Source organism: Cervus canadensis, chromosome X (genome assembly GCF_019320065.1).
Source record: "Cervus canadensis isolate Bull #8, Minnesota chromosome X, ASM1932006v1, whole genome shotgun sequence".
Taxonomy (NCBI): domain Eukaryota; kingdom Metazoa; phylum Chordata; class Mammalia; order Artiodactyla; family Cervidae; genus Cervus; species Cervus canadensis.
In genome coordinates, this window is record NC_057419.1 from 131,772,925 (window position 1) to 131,797,949 (window position 25,025).

General features: G+C 37.3%; 1 protein-coding gene across 3 annotated transcripts in view; it reads left to right on the plus strand.

Moving 5' to 3' along the window:
• The window catches only part of TENM1 (teneurin transmembrane protein 1), an 891,941-nt gene that overhangs the window by 478,211 nt on the left and 388,705 nt on the right, over positions 1–25,025 (plus strand). For all 3 annotated transcript variants that reach the window (XM_043459374.1, XM_043459376.1, XM_043459375.1), the window contains one exon: positions 18,988–19,226. In XM_043459374.1, coding sequence (XP_043315309.1) covers positions 18,988–19,226 — 239 coding nt within the window. The remainder of the gene's footprint in view (positions 1–18,987; positions 19,227–25,025) is intronic.

A 25,025-nucleotide genomic window follows, 5' to 3' on the forward strand; every position in this document is an offset into this window, starting at 1 on the left:
GAAGCTGTGGTACATATACACCATGGAATATTACTCAGCCATTAAAAAGAATTCACTTGAATCAGCTCTAATGAGATGGATGAAACTGGAGCCCATTATACAGAGTGAAGTAAGCCAGAAAGATAAAGAACATTACAGCATGTTGACACATATATATGGAATTTAGAAAGATGGTAATGATAACCCAATATGCAAAACAGAAAAAGAGACACAGATGTACAGAACAGACTTTTGGACTCTGTGGGAGAAGGCGAGGGTGGGATATTTCGAGAGAACAGCATCAAAACATGTATATTATCTATGGTGAAACAGATCACCAGCCCAGGTTGGATGCATGAGACAAGTGGTCGGGCCTGGTGCACTGGGAAGACCCAGAGGAATCGGGTGGAGAGGGAGGTGGGAGGGGGGATCGGGATGGGGAATACGTGTAAGTCCATGGCTGATTCATGTCAATGTATGACAAAAACCACTACAATATTGTAAAGTAATTAGCCTCCAACTAATAAAAATAATTGAAAAAAAAAAGAACTGGGAAGAGGTAAGAAAAGAGAAATAGAAAGTAGAGTACTGTTTTGAAATGGAATAGTAGATTGAGAAGAAGCTGAATCTGGGCAAAGCATTCATATAAACTGGAAGGAGGAAAAAGAAAATGGGAGGAGCTACATTTAATAAGGAAGTACACAATAGTTACCAGGATGGTGATGTGACTGACAGAAAGAAACCTACAAATCAAGTTAGAGATTAAGTTTCCTTAATGGTAAAGAATATGGAAACTTGCAGAGATGCTCACATAATGCTGAAGAAAATTGCATGATCCTACAGTGGTACAGGCTTCCTGGGTTACCAAGTCTCATACAACTGGGAATGACACTGCCTTTGAGGAACAATTCATCCTTTAGGTCCTAGAAATTTTGTCTTTGCTAGTCTCATACTGGAAGATACATCAATACCACACTTATTTAAAGTTGACTCTTGAATATAAGTCATATTTCCAAGGGCAAGCAGATATTATTGGCCATCCAAGGTTATAATTCAAACTCTGGTCTCCATCTGGCACACACAAAACGCTAGGCACCCCCTGTTGTTGATGAAGGTATTCAGTAGTGACATGTATGAATAGAGCTTCGCTGATAACATAAATGCTAACTTATGACTATTTCCTACTGAACTAGCAAAATATCAAGTACAATATAAAAACACAAATATCATTGATTCATTCCTTTTGTGGCATTATATAAGCCTCCTAAGTAAATTGCTTTTCTTTGCAAATAAAATCTTGGCAATCTGCTATTTCCCCACCATTCAACCTTTCAACTAAATAATTGGGTTGGTTTTGTTCTATGAAGTCAGATCTTTCAAATTTGTCACTTACCATACTGAACAGTGTCATTAACTTAGATACTTTTCTAGCAGCATGGCTGGTTGCTTTTTATTAGATATGCTTGTAGCTAAATACTTTTCCTTATTTGTAATATTCAAAAGACTCAGATTTTAGATAACATATTGTATATATATATATATATATATATATATATATATGCATATGTGTGTGCACATGTAGGCATATGTATATATATAATTATGTTTGATTTTCTACTGTCCAAAGTCGTTTCACTCATTATCTCATTTTAAACTCTAAACAACCCTAGGAATTGAACAATAAAAATAATGTCCAGTTTAAAGATAATGAAACTGGGTCTTGGGAAATTTTACTAATATCTCCTCATGGCAGTTTATTATAAGATTTGGAGTTAGAATGCAAGTCTGAATGCAACCAATCCAATACTCTTTGTACTATAACAATTTGTCTTAGGAATATAAAGAACCCCAAGTCATTTCTTTTTGTCTTTTGGTGAATATTTATAGTTCAGTTAAGTTTCCCTGCCTGCAGACATAATCTCGGTTTTATTCTATTTATATTAAAATCTTGATGAGTCCTAAAACCCAGAAAACTGAGGGTTCTGGTTAATTGGATTTGGTAGTTAGCTTAAGGTTAAATAGAACTTTTGAAAAATTACCAGTCTTATTCAAAATTTTTCTTAAATGTGAATGTACTTTCCATTTTAATCCAAATGATCATAATTTAATCTCTTATAATTGAAAATCTTACAGTAAGTGAGGGTTGTCATTGTGAACATAATTTTTTTTATTGTATAGTACTCTAGATGTAAAAGATATTGTACACAGGGCCAAATGTCTCTGGATATACTTTGAAAATTTTGGATGGCCTCTTGTGAGTAGTTGAAAAAGCACTGAATTTAGAGTTAGAAATCATGAGTAGAAGTCCAGTTCTGTAAAGAAATGGATGTATGACCTTGTTAAAGTCTCTTTCTTCTTCCAACCTCAGTTAAATGATATTTGCAGTTGTTTCTGGCTTTATTAACTCTGTTGTTCTATTGTTTGCCTTCTTGTCATTTGCTTCTTTACTGAAAGAAAGCTATTCTATTAAGATTTCCAGTTAGTTAGATTCTAATTAATTGCATTGTAGATGAAGTCCCCCCAAAAGTCAGATAAATTTAAGTTGAGAAATCATGATTCCTTCCAGAATTTCCATTAGCCAAGAGGAAATGAGGAAAACACTATATATCCCTGTGTGTCAGAGGGTAGCAGTAATGGCAGGCAAGTGTAGTCAAGAAGGCATTCTGAGGCCAGTGCAAGACTAGTATATGTTTCTGTTTTGTCTGATACACAATAGGTGTTCAGTAAAAGTTGGTTGAATAAATGAATTTAAGAACAAATCCCTTCCTAGAGACAGATTCAACAACATGCAACACCTATGCAGAATTTATCTTGCCTTGGGTCATGTTGTAAAGCTGCAGTAGTTGCAATATTTTCTTTCATATTGTCATTTTCTAATTGTGAAATAAAGATAACTTCATTTTGAGTTTCTTGTTCAAAGGTAAAAACACAAATCTGTTTTGGGTTTAAGTTCCAACCAGCACTTCTGTATCATGTCCTGTAAATTCATGATGATTTTTTTCTGAGTATTGACAACAATGCAGAGAAAATAGGCTCAGGTTTAATAATATATTTGCCAAATGGAAATGTATATTTAGAGGTCGAAGAAGTACACGAAATCATTATACTCTTGAAGTTAGTTTCACCTTGTTTATCTTTCTGTGTTGTCCCTGAATAATTAAAGTGAACCAATGAGTTCCTCGTTTGCATTCTTTAATCCACTCAGCAGGGAACCAAGGAGAGAGTATTTCTGTGGAAGGAAGACCTGATTTCCAAAAAGTCTCTTATGCTCAAATGGGAATATAATCACTGAGTTTAGAGCATGGCACAAAGCTGAGTTTGACTGTTTCTTAGGCGGTATAACCTGAGGGGAGTTAATGTTTCAGTGGCTGTGATTATTATATATTGTGCATGTTTTAATCAGTAGTTCAGGTTTTGGATTTATGCCTCATGACAGGTTCATGAGGGGTACAATTTGAAAAGCAATTTTAAAAATGGAAAGTGGAAAATGCTTTCTATTCTCCAGCTTTTATAAAGATTTTCTTGTTTGGTCAGCAGGGTAAATGTTGGAGGTAATTTTGAGTGAGTCCTGTATGTTCTCTGGCCCTACAGTTCAGGATATTTATTTGGATACTAGAACAATCCCAGATGCAAACAGTCTCAGGGGAGGAACAGCTGTGAGCTTCGGGAAGAAGATAAGATCATGAGTGCCTGGCAAGAAAATCTTTTTCTGCAAGTCTTTAAAGAATGACAGATTCCCTCCCATAGGGACACTGAATACTTCAAAACTGCATGTTCCAATTGGAGAAATAGTTTTTGACCAAGATTTCTCAACCTTGGCCCTGTTGATATTTCAGCCTGGATGATTCATTACTGTGGGGGCTGTCCTGTGCATTAGAGGCTGTAGAGGAGCATCCCTGACCTCTCCCCCACCCCAGATGCCAGGAGTGCCCTCTCCTCAGTCGTGACAACCAAAAATGTCCCTAGACATTACCAAATGTCCACTGTGGGCCCGTTTGTCCCCAGCTGAGAAACGCTCTTTGATTAACAGTGAGACAAAATCCATTGTTTCCTTACCTGCTCCCTTTACCCACCTCTCTTCAGACTCTTGCAATTTCTTTTTTCCCCTCCTGCCTTCCCCTTTCCTATTCCTTTCTTCTTAAGCCTTCATTAGAGGGTTTAATTTACATAATTCTCCAGTCAATAACATAATTGGGGATGGAAACCACTGTTATAGATTGAATGTTTGTATCACCCCCAAATTCACATGTAAAACATAATGCCCAAGGGGTGAAGGTATTTATTAATGGGATTAGTGCTCTTATAAAAGAGAACTCAAATTGCTCCCTACCCACTTCTGCCATGTGAGGACATAGTAAGAAGTTGGCAGTCTGCAACCCAGAAGAGAGCCTTCATGGAATCCTACCATGCTGGTACCCTGATCGTGGATGCCCAGCTTCTACAACTGTGAGAAACATATTTCTGTTGTTTATAAGCCTCCCAGTCTGTGGTATTTTGTTATAGTAGCCCAGATGAACTAAAACAACCACTAAACTAAATCTATTTAGTGTATCAATGCTGACTAATAGCTAGACAGCCTATAGCAATGGAGGCCAGAGTGACCCCCGAAACAACTAACAAATGATCTCATACTTTTGCATAGATAGCCACCCATCATATACTTTTCTATAAAATTTCCTTCCTTATTGTATTCCTCTCTATTCCCCTGCACTCTTCATTCTTCCTATATTCACTCTCTATTCTGTCTTTACTTTCTTTTTATCTACATTATTCTTGGGCATTTCTTAGCTCTTCTGATATTGTTCTTTCTAAAAGACTTACATAAGGGCACAGGAGCCTGAAAAAAAATGGCACATTTGGGAAACTGTATATGACATAGGAGGGCCAGCGCTTAGGAAGCGTGGGAGACAATAGCAGTGGTGAGACAGAGGGGTCTGCAGAGGCCAAATCATGAAGGATCTTATACAAGTAATAGAAGTAATAGACCTTCATTTCAAAAAGAGGAAAAAACACAGGAAATCAGAAACAAAAGTGTATCTACAAATTCTCTCACCCAAAGATAGTAACTATTAAGATTTCCTTACATTTTCTTTGGCACTAGATCTCTGCACAAAATGGATTTGAAATTGGAGTTGTTGCGTGTTTGCGTGTGGTGGGGGACAGCACACAGTTCTGGTTGTACTGTATATGTGTATATGCACGTATACATGAATTCTGGGTTTTGTTTCCCAACATGGAAAATCACTTATTGCCTTAGAAATTATCTGGTTAATGTGAACAGAACTGCTTTAAAAAACCAAATCTAGTAAAAAAGGAGTTTTTTAAAAATTAAACAGGATAGTCTCATAGGGAAAGGACAGTGAGTGCAACAAGGCCTAATGAGAGATGGAGCTCTTCTCATTGTTCTGTTTTCGTCTGGGGTCTCTGTTTCTCCCTGTACACATGCTCTATTCTCAGATTTCATTCTTGATGGCATGTTTTTGTATCTAATTCCCTATTCAGTTCAGTTCCATTCAGTCGCTCAGTCATGTGCGACTCTGCGACCCCATGAATCGCAGCACGTCAGGCCTCCCTGTCCATCACCAACTCCTGGAGGTTACCCAAACCCATCTCGATTGAGTCGGTGATGCCATCCAACCATCCCATCCTCTGTTGTCCCCTTCTCCTCCTGCCCTCAATCTTTCCCAGCATCAGGGTCTTTTCAAATGAGTCAGCTCTTCGCATGAGGTGGCCAGAGTATTAGAGTTTCAGCTTCAACATCAGTCCTTCCAGTGAACACCCAGGACTGATCTCCTTTAGGATGGACTGGTTGGATCTCCTTGCAGTCCAAGGAACTCTCAAGAGTCTTCTCCAACACCACAGTTCAAAAGCATCAATTCTTCTGTGCTCCAGCTTCCTTTATAGTTCACTCTCATTTTCCATACATGACCACTGAAAAACCATATGCCTTGGACTAGACGACTTTGTTGGCAAAATGTATGTTCTACTCTTAATATGCTCGTCTAGGTTGGTCATAACTTTCCTTCGAAAAGGAGTAAGCATCTTTTTAATGTCATGGCTGCAATCCCACGCATGATTTTGGAGCCCAAAAAAATAAGTACCACTGTTATCCAACTGTCCCCCATCTATTTGCCATGAAAAGTATGGGACTGGATGCATGATCTTAGTTTTCTGAATGTTGAGCTTTAAATCCAACTTTTTCACTCTCCTCTTTCACTTTCATCAAGAAGGCTCTTTTAGGTTCTTCTCTTTCTGCATAAGCGTGGTGTCGTCTGCATATCTGAGGTTATTTCTCCCGGCAATCTTGAATTCCAGCTTGTGCTTCTTCAGCCCAAGCGTTTCTCATAATGTACTCTGCATAGAAAGTTAAATAAGCAGGTGAAATAAACAGCCTGACTACTCCTTTCCGTATGGAATACTGGTCTGTTGTTCCATGTCCAGTTCTAACTGTTGCTTCCTGACCTGCAATACAGGTTTCTCAGAGGCAAGTCAGGTGGCTCTGATTCCCATATCTTTCAGAATTTTCCCAGTTTAATTGTGGTCCACACCAAGTCCAAAGGCTTTGGCAAGTCAATAAAGCAGAAGTAAACTGTTTTTTCTGGAACTCTCTTGCTTTTTTGATAATCCAACAGATGTTGGCAATTTGATCTCTGGTTCCTCTGCCTTTTCTAAAACCAGCTTGAAGATCTGGAAGTTCATGGTTCACATATTGCTGAAGCCTGGCTTGGAGAATTTTAAGCATTACTTTACTAGCGTGTGAGATGAGTGCAATTGTGCGGTAGTTTGAGCATTCTTTGGGATTGCTTTCTTTGGGATTGGAATGAAAACTGACCTTTTCCAGTCCTGTGGCCACTGCTGAGTTTTCCAAATTTGCTGGCATGTTGAGTGCAGCACTTTCACAGCATCATCTTTCAGGATTTGAAATCCTATTTCCCTATTATTATGCTGCAATTCCAGCTCTGACTCAAAATGAACTTGCATCTTGTCTTTCCTAGCTGACAGGTTTCTAGGTCTAGATTTCTCAAGGAGAAGTCAACATACACAGAGAGAGAGAAAGATGCATGAGGGAGAGAGCATACGATTATCTCTGAGATTGGATGTCCAATTCTGGTCCAATGAACTGTGACTGCGAGCAGAGAGGAGTGGGTTTGGGAAGGTCATGGACAGAGATGCTCTGGCCAGGGCTGTGCAGAGAGACAAAGGTCAACATATCTAATATGCTTATGTGGTTAAAAATTCTTAATATATTTATGGCTTCATAACATTCCATGGAACAAATGGACTAGAATCCTTACATATTTGAATCTTCTCTCTTTTAGTCAGTGGATGAAGGAGATTGAGAATCATGGGTTGGAAGTTTTCCGGCTGAAGACTGAAAGTGTCAAACACCACTTTTTGTCACCCTTCACATTTCATTATCTAGAACTCAGTCACATGACCACATCTAATGGAAACTGTGACTGGGAAATGTATTCTGTCTGTATGCCCAAGAGAAAAGGAGAATATGGACGTTGATCAGAAGAAAGTTTCTGCCTCAGGCCACATCTTTGATTTTGAGGCTAATATTTCAGAGGACAGCTGTGCCCTTTGCCAGTTTGTCCCTTTAAGAAATGTTACGCTGAATAGGCTAGAGTATTGATTTGAGTGGCATTCCTTTTGTTATCTTACGGCATTATAAAAAACATTCATGCCTTTATTATACATGTATGAGTAAGACTTTCAGAGAAATGAAAGCTAATGAAAGCAAATGTTGATCAACATCCTTTAAAAGTTGCATTAGAATGATCATCATCTAGATTTTTAACCTGAAGAACTTAGTGGTAAACTCTTAGGCTCTGTCCTTATTATACTCCTTTGTATTTAGTTTAAAATACTTTTTCTTTAAAATAAAATGTTCTTGCTAATACAGATTACAATTCAATAAAAAGAAATGATACAGAAAAGTATACCATGTCAACTGGCTCATAAAATAAAAGAGTATAATACATATCTGAGGAAAATGAAGATGAATAAAAAGGTAATTAAGGTATATAATACTCTGCCCACTACCTACTCCCTTAAAAAGAAAAATAAATAAGTAAGCCAACTAACCAGTGAAGACCAATTCTATAAAATCAGCAGGTTGCTCTGGTGAGTAAAATTGGGAATGGACTTTCAGCATTTGCAAAGGGAAATATAATTGAATTTCTTTACAAAATGAATGAATTTCTCTTAACTCCTAGTAAATTTGAGATCTGGTTTAATTTTAAATGTGTGCTCATAAATTTTGCCCAGTTCCCATGTTTGTTCCCATTTTAAATGGTCCCTGGTGGGAAATGAAGTTTTGAAAACTGTGAGATGGTATTTTATGCCTTCATGGAGAAGATGTATAAAATCATAAGAGGATTGAAAGTCTTACCTATCAGTAGCTTTCCAAATTGTTTCTAATTTGAAAGGATTACAGCTGCCACATCTTGGAACCTAAATTACCTTTAAAGATAAAGAGAATGAAAAATGGTAAGCTTACTAATCTAAGTAAATAATTTTTGTATGTTGGCCATAGCCTTTTAATACAGGAACATTAATAGAAAATTCTAATTTGATATTTACCCTTCAAGGGGTTTAGGGTTTCTTAATATCAATTTTTAAATTAAAATTACATCTACAGAGCATGAATTTAACTTAGAGGAAGAGAATGATAGGATGACTTGGAAGGGCATTATTATAACGTGGAGCATAATTGTTTATTTTCATTTATTTTGGAGACTACTAAAGCATCTTGGTCAAACATTAGAGAATATGTAGTATTTTCTTTCTCTACCATTATATATATATACACACACATATATATACATGTATGCCAGCCCTACTAACTCTAACATATCTCTAGATGTCCTTTTATAGACATGTTTAGTTTATATACAGTTTATATACACTGTTGAATTAAAAATATTCTGATGTATTCTAAACAGGGAGACATGACAATTAGTTCACTTTCATAAGTATGTATCGTTCTAATATTATTATGTCAATTCTGTAATTAAAAGTCAAAATAAATATTCCTATAAAAACACATTCAGTAGAATAATAAGCTCATATATATTCACTTTGAAAAGAGAAATGCTACATGATCATGTGATTAGGAAGATTTTGTTACCTTAATGATTAGCATTAGGAACGAACTCAGGGATGTCATGAGTTAGTATGTGCACAGTGGTTAAGTAGATGGGTTTCATTGTTCATGCATAAATTTAAAAGTATTTATTGAGGTAATTCCCTGATAGTCCAGTGGTTAGGCCTTCATGCTTCTACTGCCCCAGGTGCCCAGGTTGGATCCCTGGTCAGAGAACTAAGATCCCGCATGTGGCCAAAAAGAAATGTATTTGTTGAGCACCACTTGTTTGTTAGGCATGATTCTATATGCTGGGGACACAGCAGTAAAAAAAGACAAACACATTCCTATTCTCATGTAGATTGCATTCCAGTAATCAAAAAACTGAAGTAGATTCCCAATTCTATCATTTACCAGTTGCATGACTTTGGAAATTTACTTAAACTTAGCAGCTGAAACTCAGCTTCCTCAACTATGACATGTGGATAATATAGATGGGTGAAAAGCGGAAACAGCGACAGACTTTATTTTCTTGGGCCCCAAAATCACTGTGGACAGTGACTGCAGCCATGAAATTAAAATACACTTGCTCCTTGGAAGGAAAGATATGACAAACCTAGATAGTGTATTAAAAATCAGAGACTTCATTTTGCTAACAAAGGTCCGTATAATCAAAGCTATAGTTTTTCCAGTGATAACCTTTCATTTTATTTTCACAATCTAAAAGAAACAAATAAGTCAAAGAAATAGTTGAGTCACATCTCATCTCGGTTTGAGACATCTGAGTAAGGAAAGACTTGTTAATAGAAATACGAATAATTAGAAATAATTGCTGTGAATGATAATTGTCCTTTTACACTCAGGAATGCAAGAGATTATTTTCTCACAAGTGAAACAGTTATTTTAGAGTCCCCAAGCCTCATTCATTCTGTACAGGGAATCAAGAGCCTTTTAGAAGAAGCAAAAACATCTTTCAAATCAATATTTATTCTTTGAGTACCTTTGAAGTATGAGACAGGAATGTGAAAATTAAGACTTGGTCTCTACCCTTAGTGAATATACAGTCCAGAGGCAATTGAAGAGGTAGGGCAGATATTACTTCTGATTAAGAGGCAAGAGGAAATAATAGCTACCAAAAAAAAAAAAAAGATTTCTAAAGATCTCTCCCATTAGCTACTAGCTACCTCACTTGGAAAATCACAAGAATACTGTTCTAGATCATAGAGTATTACCATTTAAGAATAGATTCTAGGACTTCCCTGGTGGTATGGTAGATAAGAATCCACCTGCCAATACCGGGGACATGGTTCAATTCCTAGTCCAGGAGGATTCCACATGCCATGGGGCAGCTAAGTCCATGTGCCACAACTGTTGAGCTTGCGTTCTACAACTACTGAAGCCCATGGGCCTGGAGTCCATGCTCTACAGTAAGAGAAGCCATTGTAATCAGAAGCTCTTGCACCACAATGAAGACCAATAAATAAATAAATAAGTAAAATAATAAACCAGTCATCTCAAATTAAAAAAAATAGATTATAGAACTAAGGCTTAAACTTAGAAAAATTAAGGTATAGATATTGGGTTGGCCAAAAAGTTTGTTAAAATGCAAACAAACTTTTTGGCCAACCCAATAGATGGGTGCATGTGTGCTAAGTCACTTCAGTCGTGTCCTACTCTTTGTGACCCTATGGACTGTAGCCTGCCAGGCTTCTCTGTCCATGGGGTTCTCCAGGCAAGAATACTGGAGTGGGTTGCCATGCACACCTCCAGGGGATCTTCCTGACCTAGGGATTAAACTTGCCTTTCCTGTGATTCCTGCATTGTAGATGGATTCTTTACCGCTGAGCTACCAGGAAAGCCCAATCCATAGATACCCTGACACTATTTTTTTTAAAAAGAAAAAAAAAAACTCTTAAAAACTATGAACAACATGGAGAGACTATAGACTTCTTTATGAACACTTGCATATAACATTTGAATGGGACATATGGACAGGGTGGCCTAAAGTTTGAAAGAAAGGACCCTAGAACAAATAAATTGAAATCCACTTTTATATAGCTGTTAATACAAAAAATTGTTACCCTAAGAGGTTGTCCAAGCTAATAATACCATTTAGGCTCAAACAGAGTTTGGATCTATTTATCCTAAAAAGGAGTATCAAGAACAGGCTATTATGTAAAAACTAGAGATGTTGAGGTTGATATCTTGCCAGTAATCACACTTTGCCACAAAACAACATGAAATATTCTGTCAGAGAAGAAAATGGGGCTGACCCAGCATGACATTTTCTTTTATTTTCCCATGTTTTTGGAAGCATAAGAATAAATACCTGTGAATACACATTTCTCCAAATAGGATATGAAAAACAGTCAACAAGCACATGAAAAGATGCTAACATCACCAATCATCAGTTCAGTTCAGTCGCTCAGTCATGTCCAACTCTTTGCGACCCCATGAACCACAGCACGCCAGGCCTCCCTGTCCATCACCAACTCCCGGAGTCCACCCAAACCCATATCCATCGAGTCAGTGATGCCATCCAACCATCTCATCCTCTGTCGTCCCCTTCTCCTCCTGCCCTCAATCTTTCCCAGCATCAAGGTCTTTTCCAATGAGTCGGCTCTTCTCATCGGGTGGCCAAAGTATTGGAGTTTCAGCTTCAACATCAGTCCTTCCAAGGAATACCCAAGACTGGTCTCCTTTAGGATGGACTGGTTGGATCTCCTTGCAGTCCAAGGAACTCTCAAGAATCTTCTCCAGTCTTCTCTTTCTTTGTAGTCCAACTCTCACATCCATACATGACCACTGGAAAAACCATAGGCTTGACTAGACGGACCTTTGTTGGCAAAGTAATGTCTCTGCTTTTTAATATGCTGTCTAGGTTGGTCTTAACTTTCCTTCCAAGGAGTAAGCATCTTTTAATTTCATGGCTGCAGTCACCATCTGCAGTGATTTTGAAGCCATCCAAAATAAAGTCAGCCACTGTTTCCACTATTTCCCCATCTATTGGCCATGAAGTGATGGGACCGGATGCCATGATCTTAGTTTTCTGAATGTTGAGCTTTAAGCCAACTTTTTCACTCTCCTCTTTCACTTTCATCAAGAGGCTAGTTAGTTCTTGTTCACTTTCTGCCATAAGGGTGGTGTCATCTGCATATCTGAGGTTATCGATATTTCTCCTGGCAATCTTGATTCCAGCTTGTGCTTCCTCCAGCCCACCAATCATCAAAGAAATACAAATCAATACCATGATGAAGTGTCACCTCATACCCATTAGGATGGCTATCATCAAAAAGACAAGAAATAACAAGTGTTAGCAATGATGTGGAGAAATGGAACTCTGCACTGTTGGTGGGAATGTAAAATGATACAACTACTATGGAGAACAGTATGGAGATTTCTTGTAAAAATAAAAATAGAGCTGGTACATGATCCAGCAATCTCAATTTGGGATATATATTCAAAAGAATAGAAAGCAGGATCTCAGAGATATTTGCATACCCATGTTCATAGCAGCATTATTCACAGTAACCAAGAGGTGCAAGCAAGCCAAGTGTTCATCAACGGATGAATGGCCAATAGTACATGCAATTAATCAGCCTTGAAAAGGAAGGAGATCCAGTCACATGGTTAAAGCTTGAGAACTTCAAGTTAAGTGAAATACACTGGTCACAAAAAGACAAATATTTTATGATTCTACTTACATGAGGTATAAAATAGTCAAATTTGAGGGAAAATTTAGAATGGTGGTTACCAGAGGCTGAGGAGATTGAGGAAAGAGGAGTTGTTTAATGGGTTTAGAGTTTTACATGCGCAAGATGAAATAGTTTTGGAGATCTGTTTCATCATAATGGGAATATACTTAATACTGCTGAACTATACACTCTAAAATGATATAGGGCAGTAAACTTTGTATTTTGTGTTTTTGTATCACAATAAAAAATGTATTTTATAATTTTTAAAAAGAGTAAATATCCAAATTCCACTACCATATCTGAGTGTGATTTGGCCCTAATAACTTCACTCAAGACCTTTTCTTTCTTTTTTAATTTTTCATTTATTTTTATTAGTTGGAGGCTAATTACTTTACAATATTGTAGTGGTTTTTGCCATACATTGACATGAATCAGCCACGGGTGTACATGTGTTCCCCATCCTGAACCCCCCTCCCACCTCCCTCCCCATCCCATCCCTCTGGGTCTTCCCAGTGCACCAGTCCTGAGCACTTGTCTCATGCATCCAACCTGGACTGGCGATCTGTTTCACACTTGATAATATACATGTTTCGATGTATCTCAGATCATCCCACCCTCGCCTTCTCCCATAGACTGAAGACCTTTTCATTGCAGTCTTCCTCTTTATTATTTTTTTTAAAAATCAAGCTCAGCTTTTATCTGGAAGTAAGTTAAATTCCTTCTTCTGGGTAAAAAAATGAGTCTAATGCTTGTAGCTAAGTGAATGCAGGTTTGGAAACTCATCTCATAAGTATGTTTACAAGATGTAAAAGAAGAAATTCATTGGTTATTTATGCATCTGTTGTTAGAAAGCTGTAGATTTCTGTCTATTTCCTATAGAATTTCAAGTGCCACATTAAATCACATCATTTAGTGCTAACAGATACCCTCAGAATTATGTTGTATGTAGGGTTTAAAAAGAGATAGTACATTTTCCCCCTTTACAATCCTTACAGGAGCATTTATTATATTCCCATTTACCACCACGGAGTCTCATCAGTCTTAAAGATATTTTTTTCAATTTCCTTATATGCCCATTTCCTTTTGGCAATATCTTGCTTTTCCTTTTTAAATTTGAAGTTGAATATTAAAACAGATGCAAAGGAGAGTACTACTTACACATAAACTCTTGAACTGCATTTTTATCATTTCCTCTGTGGAAAAAACCCAATTGTATGAAATTGATAGCAACATTTTAGTATATCCTCAGGTCCCCTGGGAAAAGCAATGTGCTTAGACAGATGATCTGATTTTATGAGCACATAACTGAAGTCTAGCACTGTGCATTTGTCTTTATGCTCCTACTTTTTTCAGGGACTATGAAAACACATTTAGGCAGTAGTTTTGCTTTCCAACAATGGACTGCAAAGCCTTTGACAATACATAGCATTTGCATTGCTGTTTTTCATAATGTACATCAAAGTATAGATTACTTTCAGCAGAGACTCTTAATCTCAGCTTGTTAATAAGAAAACAGGAACCTCAGTACCAGAACTCATTTTATTATCTACCCTCACCAAGGACTGTGATTTGGATTCCACTCAAATATGAATTAGTTTAAATGTTGCTCTGCTGCGACTGTTGAATTTATTCATTATGCTGTAATATTTTACTTATGAAACTGCATTTGGAAATCCTTTGGTATATATCAAGATGAAATTACAGTGCTCAGGAATATTGATTATTGCTTGTAATTGCCATCATAATAGCCAACAATTCTCTGTCTTTCTTTGTCTTTCTTCTACCTCTTAATGATATACCAAACCAAATCAATATCCAACATATGGGGCCACTTATGTTGTCTCAAAAATTCAATTGTTCTTCATAAATATGCAGAGGATCGAAGATTTTATCTCCAAACATTGAATAAAAAAGCTCCTTACTGCTAGATATCTCTTCTATTCCATACGAGCTTATTAGAGTGTTGCTGTATATGATCAGTTATATGCAAGTGACGTTTTATCACCTCCAGAGTAACTACTAAGTTGTGATAGGGAGATGGGGAGGCTTCTCCACTCTGCTGTTTATAAAGTGCTATACTTCTCCCTCACTAGTATTTTAGATAGTCACAAAAATCATAGGCTGGGAGAGATAAGACATTAAAGAAGAAATCTACCTCCTTATGACATGAAGGTGATTATTTCAGGGACTAATGAGGACGTACAATCAAATGCAAGAAACCTAATGCTATGAGTCACTTTTTCAATAAAATGTATTTAATCTTATTTCTGCTACTTACTGTTTTTCCATTCTAGGGATACATTCAGTGCTTTTAAAAGCAGCAATAATTCCTTTACAGTCCTGATGACTGAACACTAGCTTCTCTCTAATGGTCTCCCATTCATTCAAAACAGTTAAGATGGTCTTTAAAACTTACTGTGAGAACATGTGACATACAGAAAAAAAGTAGATATGTATTATGTAGTACTGTTTGAACAAATTATGTTTGGTTAGCCTGGGTCAGTTAACCCAGATTTGAACTCTGTGGTAATTCCGTGAAGACTGGTTGGTAGGTTGCACAGGGCAATGGAAATATACTATTTTACAAGTCCCCAATTCTAAGTACATTCATGCCATTAGCTGCTGATGTTTCTTTTAAGTAATCCACTTTTACTCTCTGGGCCTCCATTTATATCTGCAGAATGAGCATGTTGAGCTGCTAGATGATTTCTGAGATCCTTTCTAACTGATTCTATAGCCATCATTCTCATGTTTTTCCCTGGGGTACCAAAGGCAACGGGGTAAAATTGTGGCTCAATTCAATATCATGCACATGCCCAAATGAACACAAAGCATGCTTCTTCTGTGCTGTACAAGGCCTGGGTTCAAATTTTCTTGTGTCCACTAATTGCAGAACCCTGGTGTGGTGTGCTATAATGTCGTAGTTAGGATCGATGGCTCTAGAGCCAGACTGCTTGGGCTTGAAAGTCAGCTTTACCAGTTACTAGGTGTTGGACTGTGGACAAATTACCTAACCTCTGTGTGTTGGTTTTCTCATCTGTAAATGTAAATGCTTACTGTAATGGGGTTGTTGTGAAGCTTAAATTATATAATACTTAATGAATTAATTAGAATAATGTCTGGCACAAATAAGCACTTAATGAATGTTACCTCTTATTACTATGATAAGACCCTTATCATCATACCATTTTGCTATTATCATACCACTTTGCTCCTATTAAACCTCTTTTGGTCTCTTGTTTCATCATCTGTAAGATTACAATAATAATATCAACGCCACAGACATATTAGGATCAAATATTGCATATAAAGTACCTAATTTGGTGCCGGACTTTTCTAGGCACTCAATAAATCATTTATATAAATAGAACCAACTATGCACGTGATTGGTGTTAGTCACTGCATTTTTTCCACCCATCCCACTCCCAGTCTTTTCGATACTAGTTACAAGAAAAAATATAAGCTCAAGGCAGAAAATTTTAAAGAAATAACCCTACTATCCAAAGGTAACACAAATTATTATTTTTCCATGAGCATATCTTTTATCTTAAAAAGTGTATTGCCCACATTGTTTTGAAACCTACATGATTTTATTTGATGATCTGTAAACACATTTTCTAGTGAATATTCTTTTACAATGCAATTTGTAATGGTTGTATAGTATTCTACTCTGTATTCATAAAATAGTATTAATGAACATCTGAGTATTTATCTTATGCTGTTATAAATAACACTGTAATATACATTGTCATACACATCATTTCCTAAGGATAAATTCCTATAGACATAATTTTTGGACAAAGAATATGCATCTTTTAAGCCTTTTGTTATAGAAAGCCAATTATCTTCCAGAAAGTCCTGTGAATCTCCACTCCCCTCAGCAATCCTGCCCTTTAAGTATCATTTATCCTCATAAACTAAAGCAAAACTCTAATGTGGACAGTTTCATTAACTGACATGTGGACAGATATTTTTTCATTTAAAAGTACATGCTTTCATTCTTTAAAAATGGAAGCTAGAAATCAGTCTTAAAATATTCCTAATGATGAGCATATGTGACATGTACAAGGTGACACTGTCTCTTTGTTCAGTGGAAGGGTCTTGTGATGTATTATATTAACACGTGGCAACAGAACGTTTTCTATTTAGCAGTGTGTTTTACTGCCCTAGGCTGAACAGTAGAGTAGATTGAGGACTTTGGAGCTGGAATGGCCAGGGATCCTATTATGGCTTTGTTGTTCTTTTGCTAGGTAGATTTAAGCAAGTTACTTAACATCTTTAGGCCTCCATTTCTTTAAATACACCATGAAGATAATAATATAGCCTATTCCATATGAGGGAATATTAACTGAGATAATGAGTGTTTAACACAATGCATGGTACTTAGCAATTGATAAGGGTAAAGTATTACACAAAACCATTTTCATGCCAACTCTTTCCACGTGAATATATTACTACTGTTTATGAAATATCCATATTACAATAGTCATGAGGGAGGTGGGAGGGGGGATCGGAATGGGGAATACATGTAACTCCATGGCTGATTCATGTCAATGTATGACAAAACCCCAAAAAAATAAATAAATAAAAACTGGAAAAAAAATAGTCATGAGCTGTCAATAAACATCCTTTAGTAAATCAAACATGACAGCAGTATGAAGTTCTGGGACAGGTAAAATTAATGCAGGGTAGGAAAAAAATGCAAAATAGCAGTTGCCTCTGGGGATTAGAGATAGAGATTTACTTAGAAAGACAGGAGGGCACTTCCTGGGGTGACGGGAATGTTCTGTATCTTCACAGGGCTTTGGGTTGTGCACAGGTGATTGCATTTGTTAGGTCGCGCAAAGGTACACTGCAAATCTGTGCATTTCATTGTGTATAGCTTTTAAACTGAAATATATTTACTTATAACAGTATATAAGTCTGTGTACACCATATTGAATTTTTAAATTGCAATACCATTGTCATTTGTAGTATTAGCTAACATCTCTATCACATAATTATTCTTACTTTTTGTATTGGGAATAATTAAGGTCTACTGCCTTAGCATCTCTGATTTTTTTTTTTTACATTATTATTGTCTATAACAGTACTGTGCATTAGATCTCCAAGACTTATTTCTCTGCTAGTTGCAAGTCTGTAGCCTTAAACATCCCCCTATCCCCACTTATCAGCCCTTGGGAACCAATACTCTGCTCTTTGTTTTTACCAGTTCATGTACGGACCTCAAGGATCTTATGCTGTGAGATAAATCAGAGAACGAAATACTGTAGGATATCACTCATATGTGGAATCTAAGAAACTCGAATTCATTGTGTATAAATTTTACATTAAAAGTCTGTAAGAACTTACTGAACTCTAGATAATAATATAAAAGTTAAAATGTTAAGAGAAGTGTACTGATGTATGCAGCTTACTTTGAAATGCTTAAAAATGAAATAAAAAATGAGATGTTTTAAAAAAAGATGGATTAAGACAGGAATGGTGAGATGGATAAAAATGTGATAAAGTGAATATAATCATATGTTAAGTATAGAATCTAGTTCACAAGTATATGTGTGGTTTTGTTTATTTTTAAAAATGTTTATTTGATAATTGTCTTTTAAAATTTACATCTAATATTTTTAAGACCAGTGCTGCTCAACTGGAGATACACAGCAAACTTACCTAGGATGTTTTATTAAAACATACTTGCTTAGGACCTAGTCCAGATTTACTGAATTTCTTCACTTGATATTCTCTGGAGTAGATGTATGTTTGTTATAAAAATTCTTTGCTTTGGCTGTATGTTTGGCAGTTTTTATAATAAAATATTAGGTGAAAATGTGTCTGTGAAAGCTAGTCTCTAAATAAAATACTGGCCTCTGGGCCATTCATATTATCAAAATGCCTGATGATACTTCTCCTCCTGTTCTTTCGTATTATATTCAATGAAAGGGAGCAGTATAGTGAATGCCACCAAATGTGGGAGGGTAATGCTCAGAGATTGTCAACAATTCAGGAACAGAAGATCTCTTTCTTCCTCTTAAAAATCTAAACTAGGAAGACAAAAAGAAGGCCACCATGGGCACGTTGGAGTTAAGTGTTAGGTATATGAAAATTTTGTTGAGTTCTTCCTAGTTCCCATTTGCTTTATTGTAGCACGATTGTTTAATGGGGTTTATGTTTCTGTAACAAGTGGCTTTGGTTTTGATAGCCCAAATGTTTGCTTCTTTTCTGCAGGCATTTCCTATTCAAGCACGGATCTGGTTCCTCGGCCATCTTTAGCGCAGCCAGTCAGAACTACCCACTGACTTCCAATACTGTGTACTCGCCTCCTCCCAGGCCACTTCCTCGAAGCACCTTTTCCAGACCCGCCTTTACCTTCAACAAACCCTACAGGTGCTGCAACTGGAAGTGCACGGCCCTCAGTGCCTCAGCAATCACGGTGACTCTGGCCTTGTTACTAGCCTATGTGATTGGTAAGCCCTTTTTTCCATGCTTCACTTTTCTTCTTCATCAAAACCTGGTTTTGCTGGTGCTGGAGTTGGGAGTGAGGGGTTTCTTTCTCTACTCTGTGACCTACAAATCTGAACTAAGGCTTAGGATTACAAATAACGAATAGATTTCTAATTAGGTTTTTTTTTTTTTTTTGGTACTTCCTAACCTTAAATACTGCTGAGGAGAGTAAGAACTGCTCTTTGAGAAGAAATATTTAGACTACTAACACAGTCTTATTGATTGCAATTACTGTAGTTAACCATTTTCCCTTCAATTAGAAGGTTGTTATGGTTTTCTCATTAGAAGTCATAAGTACCAATCTACAGCAGCTTCTTAAATTATAGTTAAAAAATAATACTGCTACTGAATTTTCAGGTAGCAATTTCATTAAAGTAGTAGTTATTTGGGAGCTATTGGAAAATCCAGGGCATAATTTCTTTCCAAGAATGTGGAATTTTACACTGGGACTAAAAAAATGTCTTCTTATTTTCACTTAGTAAATGGCGGCAAAATTGTGTGGTTACTATGTTTGCAATGATAAAGGAGAAAATAGTAGTGAGGCACACTTTCCGCTTTTAAGAAAAATATGATTGTTCTTGAGGGATCTTGATTAAAGTCACCGTGTGTGTGTGTGTGTGTGTGTGTGTGTGTGTGTGTGTGCGCGCGCGCGCGCCCACGTGCTCAGTGACTAAGTCATGTCTGACTCTTTGCAACTTCATGGACTGTAGCCCGCCAGGCTCCACTGTCCCTGGGATTTCCCCACGCAAGAATACTAGAGTGGGTTGCCATTTTCTTCTCCAGGGGGTCTTCCCAAATGAGGGATCGAACCCATGTCTCCTGCATTGCAGGCATATTCTTTATCACTGAGCCACCTGGGAAGCCCCCAAGTCACCCTTTCTCAATAGCAAGTCATATTGATTTTTCTGGATGACATTTTAATTTGACTGAACATTAATTTCCTTGTTTGAGTGGTTTTGTGGTCTAAAATGTAAATTAAGAAATATGTATTTTGTGGAAGCAGCATTCCTAGAAGACTAACATATCATGGTAGAAAAAAAAATTCTTTGTAAGTATGTCACTCATATCTTCTTTTCAAGTTTAGCCTGATTTCCTAATTGAAGGGGAATTATCCACAAACATACATTGAATATGGTTCTGAGAGATAGATTAAAAAGGAATTTAGAGTTTCTTCTAATTATAAAAAAGTAAGTTTTGTTGAGTCTGATTTATTAAAAATGTAAACAATAAGAAAGTTCTCATGACCAGTTTTTATGAGTCATAGAACAAAGGATAGGAAGTAAGCAGATATATTTTGTAGGGGAGTCACTGATAATGTCAGCAATATAAGATCACAGCCTATATTGATGTTCATGATTATCTCTTTTCTATTTTCATTGTACAATCTGAATATATTGAACAATGCTTCTATTAAATGTGGATAATATTAACCTATAAGATCAAAAATGTCCTTTATCCCAGACAATTTAGGACAACTCAGCATGAACATTTATTTAGATTGTAATAACATTTAATGAGGAATGATGCTGAAGGAATGGAGGTCTGAAATGAGAAAGTACTGTAATATAAACAGGATTTTAATATGGTATCATTCAAATCAAGGAGTAATTTGAAAAGTTTAAATACATTAGAGGCCCTTTGAAATGTCCTTGTTCAATTATGAGACCAGTTTTTATCTTACAGGTTATCTTCTATTAGCTTTTACTGTACAAAGAGATGATATTTTAGACATAAGACTTTACATCTGGAATAAACAAATCCAAGTTCTTTATTAATAGATTTATACTCTGTCCAAACCTATGTTTCTATTTTAATTTTTTACATGGCCACTTATATAAAAATTTATTACACACTCTGAGCCTTGTTTAATTAGATTATATATTCATTTCCGATGTGAAAATAAAATGTTTCAGTTATTTCAAGGACTGCCTTTTTAATAGGATAAACAGTGGCATATATTAATATATTTAATATGATAACAAGGCAATATAGTACAACGGTCATGAACAAGGATTTTCAGACCTCTGCCACTTCTTATGCACATTATCTTTGGCAAATTATTTACCCTTCTAAGGCGTCCATTTTCTCATCTGTAAAATTGTCCTAAAACATTACCTGTAACATAGGGTTGTCATCGAATTAAATGAGTTAATATATCTAAAGAACTTGGAAGAGTGCCTAAAACATATAGTGAAGTGAAAGTTGCTCAGTCGTGTCCAACTCTGTGACCCCATGGACTATACAGTCCATGAAATTCTCCAGGCCAGAATACTGGAGGGGGTAGCCTTTCCCTTCTCTAGGGGATCTTCCCAATTCAGGGATCAAACCCAAGTCTCCTGCATTGCAGGCAGACTCTTTACCAGCTGAGCCATATAAGTTTATCATAAAGATTAAATTATGATCGCTGTTGTTACCATTATTATCTTTATACTTACTACTCGCTGTTAACATTCACTGTTTCTCAGAGTTAACTGTTTTATTCATGGCTGTATCCCAGCTCCACAAACACTGCCTGGCACATAGCAACCCTGTCCATAAAAGTTTACTGAAAAAAAAATTACACTAAGCACTCTACTTGTATTAGCTCATTGCATCCTCACAACAGTCATTAAGGATAGTTATCAGATTAAATCTATTTTATAAATGAGACAACTGAAGCATAGCCAATGTAAGAGATCACATATAGGTCACAATGAAATTAAGAGGTCACATCACTGAGAAGGGAATATCCTGAGCTTTAAGCCAGAGCAGACTGACTTCAGTGAACAAGCTTTTGAGTGCCAGGCCTTGCTGCTCTCCTAGCACTGCAATGAACTTTGCAGCTCATTTACTTCTTGGGTTTCCCTGATGGCTCAGACAGTAAAGAATCAGACTGCAATGCAGTAGACCCAGGTTCGATCCCTGGATCAGGAAGATCCCCTAGAGAAGGGAATGGCAACCAGCTCCAGTATTCTTGCCTAGAGAATTCCATGGACAGAGGAGCCTGGCAGGCTATAATCCATGGGGTCACAAAGAGTTGGACACAAGTGAACTAACACCCAAAAAAGATGTCCTTTTCATTATAGGGACTGGAATGCAAAAGTAGGAAGTCAAGAAATACCTGGAGTAACAGGCAAATTTGGCCTTGGAGTACAGAATGAAGCAGGGCAAAGGCTAATAGAGTTCTGCCAAGAGAACGCAATGGTCATAGTAAACACCCTCTTCAAACAACACAAGAGAAGACTCTACACATGGACTCATCACCAGATGGTTGACACCAATATCTGATTGATTATATTCTTTGCAGCCAAAGATGGAGAAGCTCTATACAGTCAGCAAAAACAAGACCAGGAGCTGACTGTGGCTCAGATCATGAACTCCTATTGCCAAATTCAGACTGAAAGTGAAGAAAGTGGAGAAAACCACTAGGTTTTCTAGGTCATACCATTCAGGTATGACCTAAATCAAATCCCTTATGACTATACAGTGGAAGTGAGAAATAGATTTAAGGGACTAGGTCTGATAGACAGAGTGCCTGATGAACTATGGACGGAGGTTTCTGACATTGTACAGGAGACAGGAATCAAGACCATCCCAAAGAAAATGAAATGCAAAAAAGCAAAATGGCTGTCAGAGGAGGCCTTACAAATAGCTGTGAATAGAAGGGAAGTGAAAAGCAAAGGAGAAAAGGAAAGATATACCCATTTGAATGCAGAGTTCCAAAGAATAGCAAGGAGAGATAAGAAAGCCTTCCTCAATGATCAATGCAGAGAAATAGAGGAAAACAATAGAATGGGAAAGACTAGCAATCTCTTCAAGATAGTTAGAGATACCAAGGGAATATTTCATACAAAGATGGGCTCAATAAAGGACAGAAATGGTACAGACCTAACAGAAGCAGAAGATATTAAGAAGAGATGGCAAGAATACACAGAAGAACTGGACAAAAAGATCTTCACAACCCAGATAATCACGATGGTGTGATCACTCACCTGGAGCCAGACAGACATCCTGGAATGTGAAGTCAAGTGGGCGTTAGGAAGCATCACTATGAACAAAGCTAGTGGAGGTGATGGAATTCCAGTTGAGCTATTTCAAATCCTGAAAGATGATGCTGTGAGAGTGCTGCACTCAATATGCCAGCAAATTTAGAAAACGCAGCAGTGGCCACAGGACTGGAAAAGGTCAGTTTTCATTCCAATCCCAAAGAAAGGCAATGCCAAAGAATGCTCAAACTACCGCACAATTGCACTCATCTCACACGCTAGTAAAGTGATGCTCAAAGTTCTCCAAGCCAGGCTTCAGCAATATATGAACCATGAATTTCCAGATGTTCAAGGTTTTAGAAAAGGCAGAGGAACCAGAGATCAAATTTCCAACATCCGCTGGATCATCGAAAAAGCAAGAGAGTTCCAGAAAAATATCTATTTCTGCTTTATTGACTATGCCAAAGCCTTTGACTGTGTGGATCACAATAAACTGTGGAGGAGAATTCTGAAAGAGATGGGAATACCAGACCACCTGACCTTCCTCTTGAGAAACCTGTATGCAGGCCAGGAAGCAACAGTTAGAACTGGACATGGAACAACAGACCGGTTCCAAATAGGAAAAGGAGTACGTCAAGGCTGTATATTGTCACCCTGCTTATTTAACTTATATGCAGAGTACATCATGAGAAATGCTGGGCTGGAAGAAGCACAAGCTGGAATCAAGATTGCCAGGAGAAATATCAATAACCTCAGATATGCAGATGACACCACCCTTATGGCAGAAAGTGAAGAAGAACTAAAGAGCCTCTTGATGAAAGTGAAAGAGGAGAGTGAAAAAGTTGGCTTAAAGGTCAACATTCAGAAAACTAAGATCATGGCATCTGGTCCCATCACTTCATGGCAAATAGATGGGGAAACAGTGGCTGACTTTATTTTTCTGGGCTCCAAAATCACTGCAGATGGTGATTGCAGCCATGAAATTAAAAGACGCTTACTCCTTGGAAGGAAAGTTATGACCAACCTAAAAAGCAGAGACATTACTTTACCAACAAAGGTCCGTCTAGTCAAGGCTACGGTTTTTCCAGTGGTCATGTATGGATGTGAGAGTTGGATTATAAAGAAAGTTGAGCACTGAAGAACTGATGCTTTTGAACTGTGGTGTTGGAGCAGATTCTTGAGAGTCCCTTGGACTGCAAGGAGATCCAACCAGTCCATCCTAAAGGAGTTCAGTCCCTGGGTGTTCATTGGAAGGACTGATGTTGAAGCTGAAACTCCAATACTCTGGCCACCTCATGTGAAGAGGTGACTCATGGGAAAAGACCCTGATGCTGGGAAAGATTGAGGGCAGGAGGAGAAGGGGACGACAGAGGATGAGATGGTTAGATGGTATCACCGACTCATTGGGCATGTGTTTGGGTGGACTCCGGGAATTGGTGATGGACAGGAAGACCTGGCGTGCTGCGGTTTATGGGGTCACAAAGAGTTGGGTACGGCGGAGTGACTGAACTGAATTGAACTGAGCAACTTTCACTTTCACTACTAAGTAAACCCTCTATGTTTTTTCTTCTTAAATCACAAATTAAGTTCGATTTACCAGGCCATCCATTGCAATGGTTACTTCAACTAAGATGTGTTGATTGGTGAGAGTATCTGTTGAAATGATTTACCATGAGACTTTGAAAAGACGGAAATACCAGGTTAAATGCTAGTACAGTAGGTTGAGGGCTCCTCTGGTGGCTCAGACGGTAAAGAATCCACCGGCAGTTTAGGAGACCTGGGTTTGATTCCCTGATT